This window comes from Balaenoptera ricei, chromosome 16 (assembly GCF_028023285.1).
Source record: "Balaenoptera ricei isolate mBalRic1 chromosome 16, mBalRic1.hap2, whole genome shotgun sequence".
NCBI lineage: Eukaryota > Metazoa > Chordata > Mammalia > Artiodactyla > Balaenopteridae > Balaenoptera > Balaenoptera ricei.
In genome coordinates, this window is record NC_082654.1 from 26,099,805 (window position 1) to 26,119,365 (window position 19,561).

At 38.0% G+C, this 19,561-nt stretch overlaps 1 protein-coding gene across 1 annotated transcript in view; it reads left to right on the plus strand.

Annotated features, from left to right (window-relative positions):
* The window catches only part of PCGF6 (polycomb group ring finger 6), a 33,750-nt gene extending 20,965 nt beyond the window's left edge, over positions 1–12,785 (plus strand). Inside the window, exons 8-10 of the mRNA XM_059900361.1 lie at positions 2,419–2,517; positions 8,182–8,268; positions 11,640–12,785. Of these exons, the coding sequence (XP_059756344.1) occupies positions 2,419–2,517; positions 8,182–8,268; positions 11,640–11,696 (243 nt within the window). The 3' untranslated portion in view covers positions 11,697–12,785. The remainder of the gene's footprint in view (positions 1–2,418; positions 2,518–8,181; positions 8,269–11,639) is intronic.
* Positions 12,786–19,561: the final 6,776 nt, after the last annotated feature.

Sequence of the window (19,561 nt, forward strand, 5' to 3'; positions counted from 1 at the left end):
GCATCTTCTCAATCTTTGCCTCCATTCTTATTCCAAGGTCCTGGATCATCTTCACTATCATTATTCTGAATTCTTTTTCTGGAAGGTTGCCTATCTCCACTTCATTTAGTTGTTTTTCTGGGGTTTTTTCTTGTTCCTTCATCTGGTACATAGCCCTCTGCCTTTTCATCTTCTCTATCTTTCTGTAACTGTGGTTTTTGGTCCACAGGCTGCAGGATTATAGTTTTTCTTGCTTCTGTTGTCTGCCCTCTGGTGGTTGAGGCTATCTAAGAGGCTTGATGGGAGGCTCTGGTGGTGGGTAGAGCTGACTGTTGCTGTGGCGGTCAGAGCTCAGTAAAACCTTAATCCACTTGACTGTTGATGGGTGGGGCTGGGTTCCCTCCCTGTTGCTGTGGCGGTCAGAGCTCAGTAAAACCTTAATCCACTTGACTGTTGATGGGTGGGGCTGGGTTCCCTCCCTGTTGGCTGTTTTGCCTGAGGCAACCCAACACTGGAGCCTACTCGTGCTCTTTGGTGGGGTTAATGGCAGACTCTGGGAGGGCTCACGCCAAGGAGAACTTCCCAGAACCTCTGCTGCCAGTGTCCTTATCCCCACGGTGAAACAGAGCCACCACTCGCCTCTGCAGGAGACCCCCCAACACCAGCAGGTAGGTCTGGTTCAGTCTCCCCCAGGCTCACTGCTCCTTCCCCTGGGTCCTGATGCACACATTACTTTGTGTGTGCCCTCCAAGAGTGGGGTCTCTGTTTCCCCCAGTCCCGTCAAAGTCCTGCAATCCAATTCCCACTAGGCTTCAAAGTCTGATTCTCTAGGAATTCCTCCTCCCGTTGCCTGACCCCCAGGTTGGGAAGCCTGACGTGGGGCTCAGAACCTTTACTCCAGTGGGTGGACTTCTGTGGTATAAGTGTTCGCCAGTCTGTGAGTCACCCACCCAGCAGTTACGGGGTTTGATTTTACTCTGCTTGCGCCCCTCCTACCGTCTCACTGTGGCTTCTCCTCTGTCCTTGGACGTGGGGTATCCTCCTTGGTGAAGTCCAGGGTCTTCCTGTCAATGATGGTCCAGCAGTCAGTTGTGATTCTGGTGCTCTCGCAAGAGGGAGTGACAGCACGTCCTTCTACTCCGCCATCTTGGTTAATCTCCCGAGGGCTTTTTCTAGTTGTGGCGAACGGGGGTCACTCTTCATCGCGGTGTGCGGGCCTCTCACTGTCGCGGCCTCTCTTGTTGTGGAGCACAGGCTCCAGACACGCAGGCTCAGTAGTTGTGGCTCACGGGCCCAGTTGGCCCAGTTGCTCCGTGGCATGTGGGATCTTCCCTGACCAGGGCTCGAACCCGTGTCCCCTGCATTGGCAGGCAGATTCTCAACCACTGCGCCATCAGGGAAGCCCTATTTATTTATTTTTAAAACTTGTATCTGAATGTGTAAAGCAGCTTTTCAAATATTTATTTATTTATTTATTATTTATTTTGGCTGCGCTGGGTCTTAGTTGCAGCATGTGGGATCTTCGTTGTGGCATGCGGGATCTTTTTTTTTTTTTTTTTAATATTTATTTATTTATTTGGTTGCACCGGGTCTTAGTTGCAGCACGTGGGCTCCTTAGTTGTGGCATGAGAACTCTTAGTTGCAGCATGCATATGGGATCTAGTTCCCTGACCAGGGACTGAACCTGGGCCCCCTGCATTGAGAACATGGAGTCTTATCCACTGTGCCACCAGGGAGGTCCCACATGGGATCTTTAGTTGCATCATGTAAACTCTTAGTAGTGGAATGCATGTGGGATCTAGTTCCCCGACCAGGGATCGAACCCAGGCCCCCTGCATTGGGAGTGCAGAGTCTTACCCACTGGACCACCAGGGTAGTCCCGATACTATCATTTTTAAAATTTACAGTAATTCCTTAAATATCCACATGCTATTTAAATTTCCTAGATTGTCTTATGAAAATTGTTTTAAAGATTTTTAAAAATCAGGATCCGAATAAGATCCATATATTGTATTTGGTTGATATATCTCTTATTTATAGGCCTTGTATCTTTTTTAGTCTAGCGGTTCCTCCTCAGCCTTGGTTGGTTTTTTTTTTTTTTTTCCCTGAAGTTTTTTCGTTGAAGAAACCAGGTTGTTTTAGACATTGAATCTTGGGTATTTGCTGTCAATAAATTTTACTCTAAGTTTTATTCTTGATGAGGTAGTAAAACAAATCAGTAAGCCTTTCTATTAAAAAAAATTGTTGACATACTTTTTAGAGAGGTGAAGCTAAGCAGAAATTCTTTTTTTTCTTGTTTGATAGATAAATTAACTCAAATTTCATAGTAATTTTTCTTTCATAAATCTATTGAATTATCTTTGCTATAAAATGTGCTTTAAGGTTTATACATTTTATGTATATTTAATCTGAAATTGGTTTGTTTGTTTACTTTTTTAGCCATTGGAAAAGAAGTTTGTCCGAGTTTCAGGAGAAGCAACTATTGGACATGTAGAAAAATTCCTCAGAAGAAAAATGGGTCTTGATCCAGCTTGTCAGGTAGAGTATATGTGTGTAAAAAGACAGGAAGTTGTGAGATTACCTTTAACATATTGAAGAAAGAACCGTCTCTAGGATTTCATGCAGTGGCTTTTGTTTTATGACATTGTAGATATTGTAAATGTTAATTGAATATTGGTACACAGTGATCCCCACCCCCAAATTTAATCACATTTGACTTGCTGCCATTGATCACCATCTATGGGTGGCAGAGAAAAGCTGAGGGTGTGAGAACGATTAAAGAGCTTCTGGAGCTTCAGCTCCAGCTCTTTTCTTTTTGATAGTAGAGCAAAAGTTTACTTTTCCATCCATTCACTTCTCTTCAGAGGACATCCTTGGATTTATCCATGTTTAGCTCAAGACACCTAGAAAAGTGAAACAGCTGTCTAATATAGACTCTGTTAGTTTCCTAAGGATTGAAAAAGATATCTCATTCTAGCTATATAATAACTTTCTTGTTGTAAGATGGAAATCTCAAACCTCATGTATCGTTGTATATAAAGTTTAAATAAACTCGTAGTTTAATAATGTGGGCCAGTGAAAATGCACGTTTATATAGCTCTGCTTTTTCATTAGTCAAATTTAAAAGGAATTTTTGTTATTCTCCATCATGTGTAAAATTTTATAGAATAATTTTTATCTAAAATGTCTATTTGCTGTAGATCTGAAATTTTGCTAATGTTTTTAGTATCAATATCTGCCGGTACTAAATATATATTAAATTCAATTAAATGTTATTTCTCTTACTGACTTTGACATAATGCTAGCTGTATCTCATGGCAACTGAAAATTGGAAATGACCTATCTATCACCTTGTAGCCAAAGCATACTTGAGGTTATTCTTAGCCTTTTGGTTAGAAATAGACAGCTGTTTAGGGACTCCTGAACGAAGAATTGTGAGTAATCTCATAATAGTCTATTATTTCTAAAAGCAGAAATCAGAAGACTTGCACCTGATTATATAGAATAAGAAGTGGCACCCAAGAGGGCTTTCTTTAGGATATAGATTACTTCCTCTGTGGCTAGATATTGATCAGAGCCATTTATAAGTTTCACACTGGTGTTTTAAGAAATTTGGTTGCCAAAGCTCTAAATTGGTTTTATTGTGTAAAAATGTGGGTTTATTTTTTCCTCATATCCCAAAATTCAAGGCTTTTAACATTTTGAAACAAAATGATGTAAAACTTGTTTCAGTCTTTAAGTTTGTCTCTCAGCTCTTCGCTCTTTAGGTAAATATTTTTTTCTAATTCAGGTACTATATAGCTGGTAACATTCATAAATTACTGTTTCACTAAAATGTTAAAATAGTGGAACAGAGAATTATCAAATATGCAGACCCATTTGTGACTAAAATTGTTTAAGCCTTCTATATCCAAGAGAACATAAACAAGAGTTACTTCTAATATGAAGAAAACATTGAGCTAGTTAACCATTAAACAAAATAAAATTCTTGGTCAACCCAGTCACTTGAGCCTTCTGTGCTGACCTTCCTTAAAACCATTTAGTCCCAAATAGAAAATGTATTCTTTGTTTACAGATATGTGACCTTCATAAATGGTTATTTACTAGCAGGAATGAATGATTACTAGGGGACTGTTAAATGATAAAATACCTTTAAAAGTATTATTTATTTGTGGCAGATAAAAATAAAAAAGGAAGACAGTTCTGAAAGATAAAAAAAATGTAGACATGTGTTCTTAAGAGATTTAAGTTAATTCAAATCAGAAATCAGTAATTATCTGAGTAGATTTCTTTCACATAAGAGAGCCCAGTGCCTCTGGATCACCATGGTTGATTTAGTGGTGTTTTGAATTTATTGCTGTCTTATTGTATCTTGTTTTTTAATAACTCTTGTGTTCCTTTGTACATTATTTGATCTTCCGACCTTATTTTGCTTTTTTGAAATGATTACCACATTGATCACTAAATATTCTCTATATAAAAGATGTGGTAGTAGATTTTGTTGTTAATCCTACCATAATTAATTCCATCTTAAAAGATAGGTTCCTTTTTTTTTTTTTTTTTTAATAAATTTATTTATTTATTTGGCTGAGTTGGGTCTTCGTTGCTGCGCGGGCTTTCTCTAGTTGAGACGAGCAGGGGCTGCTCTTTGTTGCTGTGCGCTGGCTTTCTCATTGCGGTGGCTTCTCTTGTTGCGGAGCACAGGCTCTAGGCGTGCTGGCCTCAGTAGTTGAGGCTCACGGGCTCTAGGGCACAGGCTCAGTAGTTGTGGCGCACGAGCTTGGTTGCTCCGCGGCTTGTGGGATCTTCCCAGAGCAAGGCTTGAACCCGTGTCCCCTGCATTGGCAGGCGGATTCTTAACTGCTGCGCCACCAGGGAAGCCCAGGTTCCTTTTTATTATTATTTATTTAGTATATGACCTTAACCCTATCATTGAATTGTTTCCAAATCATTTTTCAGAGACTCTAACATGTCATATGGTGTATCCCTACCATTCATTTACTATCTATTGGTACTAAATTGAGCATCTATGTGCTTGGCCTCCAGTACAAAGATGAGACAGAAAATGCCACCAGGCGACTCCGAGTTGTGTGGGAAAGATATAAAAGTAAACAACTGAATGACAATAGGATATGATGAGTGCCACAAGAGCACAGAGTGAATGATTTAACTCTGGAGGGGTCAAAGAAAGGATTTGAAGAATGGATTTTTTTTTTTTTTTTTTTGCCAGACAGACAAAGAAAAAAAGAACTTTCTATCAAAGAAAAGTATGTATGAACAAAGAGGAATGAGTGTGGCACTGGCTCAATCAGTGAAAAATCCTGTCTTGAAAGCTTTAGTGTGATCTTGCTTTTAAAAAGATAAGGGTTTTTCTTCCCTTAAGACTATCTTCACATTACGATTTCTGCTCTGAGATTCAGAAATATCGTAGTTATTCTTCCTAACTAAGACTTAATACTCCAAAGGGTAGAAAGATTATGCAGAAAAGAGTTAACAAAGCAGACCTGAGGCTGCTGCCTTTAGAAGGGCTGGCTTCCAAGGTTGGCCCTTGCCTAGCATATAGGAAGTTGGCTTGTAAAAAGTTCCCTGTACTAATATGAAAAGTTACCTAACTATTGAGGGTGTTTCCCTGTACCTAGACTGTACAAACAATGGATCTATGATGAATACCTGCTTTGCTTCTGGGTGTCTGGAATTTGGTAGTTGCTAGGCAGAGAATGCCAACATGACCATCCCTCAATAAAAACCCTAAACTCTGAGCCTCAAATGGGCTTCCCTGGGCAGAAACACTGCACAAATTGGCTGTATTTCCACTGCTAGAGAAAAGAGTGTGTGGGTGTTATCTCCTCTTGGACTGGGAGGGAAGAGCATAGGAAGCCTGTGCATGGATTTCTCCAGACTCTACCTACATCTTTTTGCCTTACTGATGATCTGACTGTGTATCCTTGCTGTGTTGCTGTAATTACTCATAGCTGTAATCATGCTGAGTCCTGTGAGTCCTTCTAGCAAATTATCAAATATGTGGGTCATGTTTGTGGCACCCTCAGAGATGTGATTCTGTTTGAATGAACTAATTTATGAAGTATTTACAGTCAAGTAACTTAAAAATCATCATGTAAAATGAGAAGCAGTTTAAATGTTTATCAGGAGGATGGATATATAGTTTATGATATATTCATAAAATGGAACACTATGCAGCTATTAAACACAGAGAGCTAACTATGCATTCCAAAAGATTCCATAGTATATTAAGTTTTTGTTGTTTGTGTGTATGTGTGTGTCTGTGTGTGTTTTAAGAATATGTAGAACAAAAAAAAAAAAAAAAAGAATATGTAGAACAAAATATGTGACATGATCCCATTTCTAGAAAAACAAAACCAAAATCCCCACATGCACACATTGCATCTAGGACCATATGCATCAAACTGTTAGTAAATGGCTAACCTCTGGGGGTTAAGATTAAGTTGAAAAGAAAATTGTAGTAACCAACTCATAAATGTATACCATGTGGTGAAGCCCACTAAGAGTGGTGGTCTCTGGATTGCTGGATACTTAATAAAAATATAATGTTAGTTTCCAAGTTCTTTAATTTTTCATGGACCTAAGTTCTGTGCACAAGATCTGCTATTATTGCTTTCAAGTCCTTTTGCAAACAAGTATTGCTTTGCTGACTTTAAAACTGGTAAGCGTAAAACAAAAGTTGTTACTAATCGGAGTTTATTCATTGTGAGATACCACAGGGCTTGACTAACTGACCTATGGGCCAAATCTAACCTGCCATCTTTTTTATGAATTATGTTTTATTGGAACAGCCATACTATGGCTGCTTTCATGCTACAGTGACAGAATTGAGCACATGTGACAGTGATCCTGATTCCCACAAGCCTAAAATGTTTATTATCTAGCTCTTTGTAGAAAGTTTGCCAACCCCTGACATGCACTTATCTTTGGAGAAAGATAGACCTGGGGACAGACCTGGGTTCCGATCTGAACTTTGCTACTTAACTAGCTTTGTGACCTTAGGAAAGTTTAATGTCTTTACTTCTTAGCGTCCTATCTGTAAAATGGGAATTATAATACCTAGCTCACAGGAATGTGAAAATGAGATGAGATAACATATGTCAAATATATAGTGTAACAAATGCTGTGCATAGAGGCTGCTCAGTTAAATGCAACTGCTTTTACTATTCTTACCCAACCATGCTGAAGGTTTTAGGGAGACTAACATGTTGGCAGTGCATAGGATTTTTAGAGTAAACGGAATTTGAAGGTTGGAAATCTGGTTAGGAGACGGTTTCAGTGGTTTAAGCCTAAGAGCAGCAGTTGAAAGAATGATATGAACTGAAAAGGTATGGTGAAGAAGGAAGCAACAGGACTTGGTAACTGCATGTGACAAGGAAAAGGAGAAATAGGAGTTAGAGCTGATATTTTGGTTTGGAGCAAGGAGAAATTTCATGCCATAAGCTAAATAGGGACATTAGGAGAGGGAGCCTGTTAAGTGATATGTATTAAGATGTTGAGGACCTGTTCCCATTTTAAGGCAATGGGAAAGGAGTACTCAGTGAAAGAGAATATAAGGATTTGCATTTCTGTTTCTAGCAAGTGAGTATACTGGAATCATATTACAATATAGTATATAACTGTACAACCATATCGTTCTTTCTAGAGCATTCTATATAAAAGTAGATTTATCTTAGAGCTTTGACATTACTAAAAGGGCTGAAAAGACCTTGTTAAGATTGTTCCATCTGTAAAACAGTTCCCTTATTGTGTACTTTATGTCAGTAGTAGACTTTCCACTGTTGGAAAATGAGATATTCCTCGTTAAGAAAATTATTCAAATAACTAAAGATTGCCTTTTTAAGCATTATAAGCCCTTTTAATCATTGTGTCATGAAACTTTTTTAAATAATAGACTTTTCTGTGCCTTGTGCTGAACATATCAAATATGATTTAACTTGTTCTCAGAGATTCAAGGAAATCATTTTGAATGTCTGTTGTAGTGTTCTTTGTCCTGCTATGTCCTCTAATGCTCCTTCCATTTTACTTTATTTGTAAAAAGTTTCTAAAATCTTTCTTGAGAGTGTTTAATCAGTCTAAAATAGCAAAGTCTAGTCTAAAAATAATTATGTTGATCTTCCTCATTTTGTCATATGGTTTTTTGAAGCAGGAAAGCAAACTTACATTCTTATTTGCCTGTAGGTAGATATCATCTGTGGTGATCACTTGTTAGAGCGGTATCAAACTCTAAGGGAAATTCGACGTGCAATAGGTGATGCAGCAATGCAGGTAGGTCTTTGACTTTACCATATTTATGCCTAATGGACAAGTTATTTAATGAAAGAAAAATGTTCCATGTTATCAATAAAGTTTTAATAAATATTCTATAATTTTCTTAAAATTATCTGGACTGTAAATAATAAAGCTAATGTTTATTGAATGCTTATTGTGTGTCAGGCATTCTTCTAAATGATTTGTATCGATTAGCTGTCTTATGCCTTATAGTTTTATGAGGTAGGTATTCTTTTATTCCCAATTTTAAAGATAAGGAAACCAAGGTACAGAGAGGACATGTAACTTACCCACAGTGAGTGAGTGAGTGAGCCAGGACTCAAACCCCAGGCAGTTTGATTCTAGAGGCCTTTTTTTTTTCTCTGTCCGGTATTGCAGTAGAGCTTTGAAGACTACTGGGCAAACGTATCTGCAAGGACATTTCTTTAAGAAAAATTTGTAGATACTCATTAGGCTATAGAGATTCACATACCATTCCTTGCTCAATTGGTAAGAAGCCATGGTAACTGTTACGATGTTTTAATTAGCCTATAATGTGAGTGGGAATATAATATGAAATCTGGTCTGGATACATGAAAAGCAAGATAAGACTTACAATTTTAATGAAGAGAAAGTTTCTCCTGGAATTTTACCCTCTAATTCTAAAATCCGTTGGTGGATCATATAGATGAGGAAACTGGTGTAGAGAGATTAAGTAACTTGCCCAAGGTCACTTGGCTAGTTAGTGGTAGAATCAAGGTTCACCTCTTAAAAACGTTGAACTTAAAGCTTAGAATCTTAACAAAAGAGTAGCTGAATACTTATTTGGGTGATTATTTGATTATTCTTACATGTTTTTAGAAATATAGCACCATACCAATTGTCTACATTTTGGCAACAAATAATTCAAAAGATTCTTCATAAAATACAAAAGCAAAATTGTTTCTTGGCTAAGTAAAGCATACTTAAAGATATAAACAAAACATTTCTTAAAATTTTTATAAGGTCAAACTTCAGAAATCTTAGAAAATGACTGTCTTTTTTTTTTTTTTTTTTTTTTGGCTGCGTTGGGTCTTTGTAACTGCACACGGGCTTTCTCTAGTTGCAGCGAGCGGGGGCTACTCTTCGTTACTGTGCGCGGGCTTCTCTTGTTGCGGAGCATGGGCTCTAGGCGCTCAGGCTTCAGTAGTTGTGGCACGTGGGCTCAGTAGTTGTGGCTTATGGGCTCTAGAGCACAGGCTCAGTAGTTGTGGTGCACGGGCTCAGTTGCTCCGCAGCATGTGGGATCTTCCCGGACCAGGGCTCAAACCCGCATCCCCTGCATTGGCAGGCGGATTCTTAACCACTGCGCCACCAGGGAAGTCCCGATTGTCTTTTTAAGAGTTAAGCTTGATTAGAAATGTAAGAATCTAGGAGTAAAATCGCAAAGTCAGTGGAGTGGGTAGAAAATATGACTTCAATTCAAAAAATATTTACGGAGCACTATTCTAGACATGGGGAGATTCAGAGATGAGCAAGTCCCAGAACTTAAATAACCTGAAATATTTTAAATTAAAGTCCTCATTGATAACAATGTGTCATGTAATCTCAGGACCTCTTAGCTAAATGAATAACATATCTCTGCAGTGGGAAAGCTAGGAGGTAGCAAGTGAGGGAGAGAATGGTAGGAGCTGAGATCTGAGCAGTTGGAATAAAACCATGCAGGACTTTATAGGCCGTAGTATGAACTTTGGATTTTAATTGAGTGAAGTGGGAGACTACTGATTGGAGAGATTTGAGCCACGGACAGAAGAGACATAATCTGAACTTACCTTTTAGAAGATTCACTCTGGTTGGATAGTTTAAGAAGACCATGAATGGAGACATCTAAAGATAAAATATAAATAATATTTATATATTCCTATATATTTATATGGAATATAAACATAATAGACATAGATTTAAATTTGAATTATAAGGAATTATCTCATTTCATAAAATGCGATTTTATACATGTATTGAAGTTTTGAGATTTTGAAACAGCTTGTAATTGTGAAACATAACTATATGCAAAAAAATTGACATTATGTAAAATGTAATTTGTATTCATGTAAAAATGTTAATAGGATCCTTCTGTGTGTGTTAGAATACAAATTCATTTACTTTGATTAGACTAGTTAGTCTAGAACAGGTCTGATGGTCCGTGGGCCAAACATGGTATGGGACTATACTTTATTTGGCTTATTCTATGTTTTAAATATTTTTGAGTTTAAATTCCTTTAGCTAAGCGTCTGCTCTCTGGTTTACCACTGGTCTCAACATACCCTATTTGACTACATACCTGACTCACATATTCATTTATGTTACTTTTCTGGCCTTTGTGGGCATTTGAATTGGTGAACCCCTTTCTAGAATTTTGGTGAGTTTTCACTGAAGTTGCCAGTAACAGAAGCCAGATTGCAATGAGTTGAATAGTGAATGAGAAATGAGGAAGTGGAGCCATGAAAAAGCTTAATAAAGAAGAAAGAGCGAGCGATAGCTAGCAAAGGGTTGGAAATGCAAGGCGTGCATGCCACCACTCCCTCTATATGTTGCTCAAAGTAGGTCCATTGCCCATGGCATACTTCCCCAGTGAGGCTTCCTTTTAAGCTAGTTTTCCAGTTCATAGTAGATTAGAAATAACACCTTAAAAAGCACACTTTTAAGCAGCCTTGGTGAGAGCACAAGGAATTAAGACCTGATATCAAGAGAGGAGACACAAAAAGACTCAGAAACAAAGTATCTGGAGTCATTTACTGTCAGGTTATGTTTCCCATGACCCCAGAGGACATCACTGTGTTACAGCACAGTGTATTTACTGTTCATAAGGATGACTCTGGATATCAAAGAAAGGGTAAATTGTATTGAACAGACTTCAAGGAGGAAGTAAAATGTATGATACATTACATGGGTAAGAGTTCCAAAATTTTCTCACTTGTTTTAGTTGTAAGCTGCATTTATGTGGGAAATAAATGTTTTATTTTCTTAGCAGATCCATGATACTTTATGATAATTGAGTCTTTTTTAGAGAAGTCCAGTGCTTGGGTGATATATTAAGTAATCCGTGCAGAATGAAATGTGTATCTTTTAGTTCTTTTTGAAGAACTGTTTTGTCATAAACAACCTTGACTAACTGTGGATACCTGGTAGTTTCAGAATTTTCTTCTGAGAGTCATTAAAAAGGCACATTAACAGGGAGTGTTTGGTAATGAGGTGAGTGAACAAGCAAGTTTATATATCTTGGACCCTTTATTCTCTTTAAATCAAAGAATTTCACATTAGTGTTGGGTTATGAAAAATAAACTATCTTTGATTTGATCATTTACGTAACTGATTTTTAAATAACTGCAGAACACTTTTTTTCTTTTCAGGATGGCCTGCTGGTCCTTCATTATGGACTTGTGGTTTCTCCTTTGAAAATTACTTGAAGATTCTAAGGGTATTATGAGGAGGGAAACAAAATAAGGAGACTTCTGCAGGATTGCATCTCACCAAAGATTTCCACGAAATGTGTAATTGCTATCACTTTGTGCTGTTCGAGACATAACTTATCTATTTTCAGCACCAAGAATCATAGGATTTATAATTACAACTTGGTATTATAGAATGCATCTGTTTTACTAGAGACTATATATAAAAAGCATCCACAGCTCAGGGGGAAATTTTTAAAGCAGTGAATTTTTATGATTTCAAATACTTTGACATTGATTTTGTTTCCTAATCTTTGAGGTAAATCAGTTACTGTTTTTGTTTTTGTCTTCACTGAGCCATACCCCTTTCAAGTTGGTGGTTAGGATTCTGCTCTCTGAAATGGCATCAGTTGGGCAGTCATCCTTTTGGAAAAGAAGTGTGCTTTTGAACTGAAGATTTAAAGCCAGTCTTTGTTAAGTTACAGAATGTACCTCTTATACAAAGACCAAAACTATGGGCCACTTTTGTATGTTGCCATCTTATTTCGAACTTGTAGCTGTTTTTTTTTCAACCAGCAACACTACTAAAGAGATATTATTCACTTCTAAAAGGGATGGATTATAATTTTTCTGTGTGAAGAGACTGTCTCCTGTAGGGTTTACGGCCCGTACCATAAGCCTTCAGTGTAATAAAGACTCCTTTAACATACCTTACAACAAGGGGCGCCTCTTTGCAACAGTATTTTTATTTTTTGAATGTTAGTTTGATTAACATTCATTTTGAGTACGTAATGTGATTGTCAATACCTTGTAATGGCACTGCTTTTGAAAGTAATTTAAAAATTTGAGTGAATTTGAGAAGTTTACAGAAACTTGTTCATTGTTTCCTCAGTAAGTCAGTTTAATGTTCATTTTCTCATTACTTTGTCACTGGGATAAAGAATACGGGTGTTTGAGAGCTCACTCACTTACATGCAAAGATTTCAGTTTTAAAGACTATTTTGCCTAAAATTATCATTGTGATGCTTTCTAAAAGAAATATTTTGTAGACCTTATTTCACTGCAAAATTTCCAAGTCTGCATAAAAACAATTACAATTGGAGAAAGATTGGCAATGTTTTATAAAGAATTTGTGAATTGTGTATAAATCTCTTCTAACATTTAATACAATTTTTTTAATAAAAATTTATTTTAACCTATTTTGAAATGTTTGTGTTTATTGTGGAATTTAAAAAAATAACCAAAACTCTTTAAGAGATGACATAGCCAAATCAAAGTTAAACTGTGCTATCAAATAGATATTTTATAAACATCTTTACCTTCACTGGTTATACTAGATGCCTGTATTTGACAATGGACAGAATAGCAACTGTGGAACTCATTGCCTCTTAAATGTTTCTTGCACAAATTGCTTACTATTTTTATTCTTGTCCCATGTTAACATCTGTGTTGGGGATCCCCAGCACCACTCTCAGGTTTAATGGTGCACAAGAAGGACTCATGGGACCCAGAAAGCCATTATACTCTTGGTTATAGTTTATTACTGTGAAAGAATACAGATTAAAATCAGCAATGGGAAAAGATGTATAGGGTAGAGTCCAGGAGAAACCAGGCACAAGCTGCTATTTGTCCTCTCCCGGTAGAGATGCAGGGAGAGTGTTTAATTCTCCCAACAATGATGTGTGACATGTGTGAAGTGTTGCCAACCAGGGAAGCTCACCTGAGCCCTAGAGTCCAGAGTTTTTATTGGAGTCAGTCACATAGGCATGCAGCATTGATACCCCAGCACCCTCCCAGTAGTCAAACTGATATGGCATGTCCCAGAGCCCCAGGTGTACAAAAATAGGCATTCACCATAAATCACATTGTCAGCATAAACTATCTGGTGCAGCCCACGGTCTCAGGCATACAAAGATAGGATATTCTGAGGGCTCAGAAGTTAGGATTTATAGTAACATGGGGAAACATTTTTTTAAAGTAGAATACTAAATGTAATTATTTGATAAACATTTCTGCAATAAAGAAGTCAAAAGAATATCACTTGTATGGACAACACTAAAGGGAGGTGGTCTACCTTCAAGGAACTTGCAGCCTGTGGGTTATACACATCTCAGAATTTTAAAGGGCAGATACTGGTAAATACTGTAAGAGTCACGAAGCTCCACACTTTCTTTTTTTCCTCCCTCCTGGACTTGACCTCCAAGAATCCCAAAGAATGAATTTATATCTGGTTATTTTTATTTGACTTGTTACTACCAGACAGTAAACTAAGTAAGAATGCTGATTGACTGGTTTGAAAATCTGTACTTCCAAAGCCAATGTGACCTTGGCTACATCAACAGAAATACAGTTTCAGATCAAGGGAGTTGATACTTTTAATCTCCAATGCACCTTGTATCCAGTTCTGGGTAGCATACCTCAAGGATACTGACAGATGGGAAGGCAGTGGGATAGGGAACAGTCAGAGGGAGAAACTCAGAAACAAAAAAAGAGCAAGCATTGAGCAATTGCTTCTATGTTGGAGAGCAAAAAACTTAGCTGTGAGAGGCAATACATGATAGCTGTCTTCAAATAACCAGAGAGTCAAAGACTTAGATGAGGGAAAAAGCACAAGCAAGAACAGACAAATGCCCTGTCTTGTTGCCTTGAGTTAGCCTTACTGCCGTCACCAGCAGCATGCATTTACTTTAGTTGAGATAAGATCAAATTTTTTTCAAGAGGGATTTTTGCTAGGAACATAAGCAGAAACAGAACTAAATACGCAAATCTGCACAAATGAGACTATATGAAGTGCAGACTCCAGAGCCTAACTTCAATGGCTAGAGAAAGATTTGTTTGGTTGGTACATCTTGCAGGTCCCTCTGTTTTTGTTTAAGCCCTCTCTGAGCAAAGATGCCCAGAGGGCTGGGCTGTGGTAATAGTAGTTCGGCAGAATGTGCGCTTGGCAGGTTTCTCAGTTCCTCCCTAAATGCCATCCCAATCTTTTCTCTCTGGTATCGTCATTTCCTCTGACCTTGGGCTTCACTGAGCTTCCCCTCTGTTTCCACTGCATTGCCCTTCCTTCCTGATTGAGTGAAATACATTCTTATCTAGTTTCTGACAGTCTCCCCTCTGGACTCAAAGTTGACACAGACCTTGCACACACTCACATAGTGACTCTCCTACAGCAACTTTGGCTTTGAATTCTTGAAAGTAATGCCATTGACCAGTTTACTTGTCCTATTCAGTCTACCCAAAGTATAATCTCAGTGATTCAATCCTAGATGAATATTCTTGTAGGATGACCAGGTCATAATTGCTTATTAGATATATGTGTGACTAATTAAAATTTTTTTTCCCTTTCAAGTTCTAATAGATGCAACCTCTGTGGTGTATTTTGTTATCTTGGAAAGCCCTAGCAGTAGAGAAGATTCAAGCAGATGCTGGTTCTGAATGTTTATTTTTGCTGTCTTCAGCAGATCATGACCAAAGGGTAGGTCCTCATTTTTAACCTTTTTCAATATGTTGCTGTGTACATGAGTTTTATTTTTGGCCTCTCTTCAAAACTGGACTGATGAAATCTAAATTTTATTATCTATTGACATTAATAGTCCATGCATAAATGAAATGCCATATTGATCTTCTGAAAGCTTGCCAAGTATTTACTTACATAGAATGGATATTATGGTTTGATCTTTACTGAATTTTGATTTCAGTTTGTTGGTGTCTATGGTTTTACAGAGGTTATAATTGTGATACTATTTTCATTTAAGAGAGAAAAGTTTTTTTCCTCTGTTTCTAAGAAAGTGTTCTCCCAAAAGAAAAGCTGGTTGAAACATTTTAAATCAGAAGATGAAGAAGACAGTGTTTGCCAGGAACAGATTTTACCCCCCAAAAGACACAGAGGCAGTATTGCACACTGGTTAAGGACATGAATTGTGAAGCCAGACTCACAGCTTTGACTTCCAGCTTTGCTATTTTCAAGCTGTGTGATCTTGAACATGTTATATAACTTCTCTGAGCTTTAGTTTTCCATATCTGTAACCTGGGACATGGTACCTAACTCAAAGACTTATGAGAATTAAGGCACTCAGAACAGTGGCTGGCATATAGTCTATTTTCAAATTCAAATATGGTCCCTATATAGTCACTTCTTAGATTACTTTGCTGAGTTAGCTTCTAATGAATAAGTAGGTCCATTATTATTAAAAGATTGATGTTAAACCATCTTTTTCCCCCTTTTTTCTTTCTTACATATTTTCTCTATTCACTTCCTTCTATTAATTACTGGACGAGGGGTGGGGATACAGGCTCTGAAGTTGGACTTGAATTCTGCTTTCACCTTAATTCTAATCTTACCTCTGCTATTTCTACTTCACAGACTAGGTCAGTCCATGGACAATTTCAGTTGCCAGAAAGGAGTTCCTTTTGCTGAGCTTACATCTGGCTTAAGATAAAGATAAAAGATTGTCTAGCCCTAAAGGACATCAAGAATTCTGTATGTCATGTATGAATCCTTATGCCAGGAAATCATGGGAGATGGAAGTTACCCCTTTCATTTATTCATACTTACGGCATAGCAGATAAATCTGAGTTAAATTTGTTTTCATAAGCCCTTCTAAGGAAAAATGCTTTTTTTGCCCTGCGTAATAATCAGCAATTAACTAGACCTGCTACTGATTGTATTCCAAAATTCCAGCCCTCATATTAATGATTTTGGTTACACTCTGCTGAGCATTCTCTAACCCCTAGGAGAACGTGATAAAACTGGAATGAAATGTCTCGGAACAGAGACCACTTGTCTCATCAGGGGAGAGAGTAGCCATGTGGTGATCTACAGTAATTAATCAATGAGGAAGGGAGCCTGGAGACCCTTCCAAGATCAATCTTCATTTTTCTTTGTAGCCTGAGCTTTCTCTATTTTGTTTTATTCAGAATCACTGAAGCACTGTAGAAACATAATTCTTCAAATATCTGTGGTGTGACTCACTGTTTTATGACAATCCTGGTGTGTGTGGATGTGTGTGTATATTTCAAGGGATTGAAACAAAGAATTTATGAATTTTAGCTCGTCCCCACCCCCACCTAGTAAGCTTGTGAAATAGCATAAAACATGAGGGCAACCAAGTCATCTTCTAGGAGATGGACAGAGGAGTAGAGAAGCCTTTTGATCTACATAGTAACCATTCCTTTCTCCCTTTAAGTGTATGTGGCAGGGGTTGGAAATGTAATAAAAACAGTCCTTTGTTTGGCTGGATTCAGGAGCACTCACCCCATTTGCAAATGGCATAGCCATGTGAGATATTTGAAAATAGCAAAAGGCATGGGTGACATCAATCTAACCTGTACATTAAATCTGAATATGCAGCAAAGCCAGTAATGTGTTGTCTATAAAGAAAAATAAAATTTCACATAGGAGCTCTGTTTTAAAATCCTGCAAAGCTCCCCTCAGTTATTTCCATTTTAAATTAGTACTGTGCTTTCAGGTATACCAATTTATTTGGTTCTAAGAAACAAAATGTATTCTCATGATTTAGATGTTGCTTAAAAGCAACTTAGAGATTTCTGACGATATAATAATAAAAATAAAACTAGTTGGAAATCAGTGATCACCACTCATAAGCAAGCAACATTTCTAGCTTCTTTCGTTTACATCCAGGGAGATTTCTGGCTTTTTCTCCAGGCTCTGTTTTGAAATCAATACTACTCTTATTAGATCTGGCTTATGTTGTCCTAATGGAATTGCTTCTAACTGGGTTGACCCAGGTGGCTGTACATAATGGTCTCAGCTGGAGCAGAAGGTATGGCAGACTTCATAATTATATTTTTCTGATAGTTTCATAAATCGTCTATCAATGGATTTTTAAAATTGAGGTGAATTTACATGACATAAAATTAATCATTTTAAAGTGAATAATTCAGTGGCATTTAGTACATTCGCAATGTTGTGTAGCTACCACCTCTATCTAGTTCCAAAACATTTCCATCATTCCACAGTAAAACCCCATCCCTATACCCCCTTTTTCCAGCCCTAGCAACTACCAATGTGCTTCCAGTTCTGATGGATTTTAAATACATTTCAAAAACTGTCTCATGTTTGCCTTTAGATCCATGAATGGTGGTTCTGGGCTCCCTGCTTATGTTCACAGGTAAGTTCTAGAAGTTCATCCCCAGGACTTTGTCTAATTTGCATTATCTCTGGAGGTAAAATTTGGACTCTAGCTTCCAGACTATTGTTCAAATCTTGCCCCCCTCTTTAGCCAGTCCAGTAAAATGAATTATAAGTATCCTGGATTTATTACCTCTTGAGGAGTGGTGCCTTCTGTTAATATTCCCTTATTTCCAGACTCTTTGATACTGAGCTACAGAAGTCCTTTAAATTATCTTTTAAAACTCCTTTTTAAAAAATAGGTAAATAGCCCCCAATTCTATATAACTTTTAGCAGGAGCAAGAGGAGACTCATGATTGGATGGACCCAGAGCCCAGTTTTGGTCTGCCACCACCTTACTGCAATACAGGAACGCAGTAGGCTCAGGAAGTCTGCAAAGTGTAGCAGTTTGCCTTTGGGACTTGGTGTTGCCAAGGATTTCTGGGGCAGAGAAACCTTAAGTGAAACCTGGTGAGGAAGGAGTGAAAAAGAAGATAAAAAGAAAGATTTTTATTCCCTCAAGTGAGTGGACTTTCTTTTACATAGAAAGGCAACGAAGGAAAGAAAAGCAAGCATTGTAGAGTCAGAAGACCAGGGTTCAACTCCCAGCTCTGTTACTCACTATGTGGCATCAGACAAGGGTTTTAACCTTGTCGTTCCAAGGATCTATTCCTTCATTTGTCAAATGGGTATACAAATACTACACCTAACGAGGGTTGTGAGGCTTAAATGAGATCATTCTATGTTTACTGCCTAGTACCGTGGCTGGCACATAGTAAGTAGGTACTGAATAAATAATAGCTGTTATTAATACATCTCAGGATGCAGAGGATCACATTGCCTAGTGACTCTGAAAGTCATACTGGATATCATTAATGTGCTTTGTGGACAGACTTCTCCACAATCTCACAGACTCACTTTGTTGACCTGTTCCATCATAATAGTTGATGTTGCTGCTTCCCTTTCCTTCTCCTCCCTGACTTATGAGTCTGAACACCATGTTTCCCTGTTACTATAATTGTTCTGATTTAATAATTTATCAACTCCATAATATGCTTTGTTTTTTTTTTAAATCACAGTGTTACTTCTGCCATTCTTTCTTTTTTTACAAATACACTTTTTTTTTGGATGCGTTGGGTCTTTGTTGCTATGGGCGGGCTTTCTCTAGTTGCGGCGAGCAGGGGCTACTCTTTGTTGCGGTGCGTGGGCTTCTCATTGTGGTGGCTTCCCTTGTTGCGGGGCACAGGCTCTAGGTGCGCGGGCTTCAGTAGTTGTGGCACGAGGGCTCAGTAGTTGTGGCTCGTGGCCTCTAGAGTGCAGGCTCAGTAGTTGTGGCACACAGGCTTAGTTGCTCTGCGGCATGTGGGATCTTGCTGGACCAGGGCTTGAACCTATGTCCCCTACGTTGGCAGGTGGATTCTTAACCACTGCGCCACCAGGGAAGTCCCCTATAATATTCTTTTAATGTCTTTCTTTTATAAACGAGCTCATGGCAATTAGTGGCGACTCATTGAAAACAGGAGATACAAATGAGTCAGAGCCAGAAATTATATAAGTTAATGAAAGGACTCTGGTCTTGCATAGAGAAGGATCCATTAACCATCTAGTACTATTCTTAGAAGTGGCAACCAACATCTACATTACAAACCCGTGTATTGTTGAGACTGTTGTTCCTTAATAGGCCCTGAAAGATGTTTTGATTACTACAAAACTCTCATTGTTAGTGTGCAACTAACATCTTTTTTCACTAGCAGT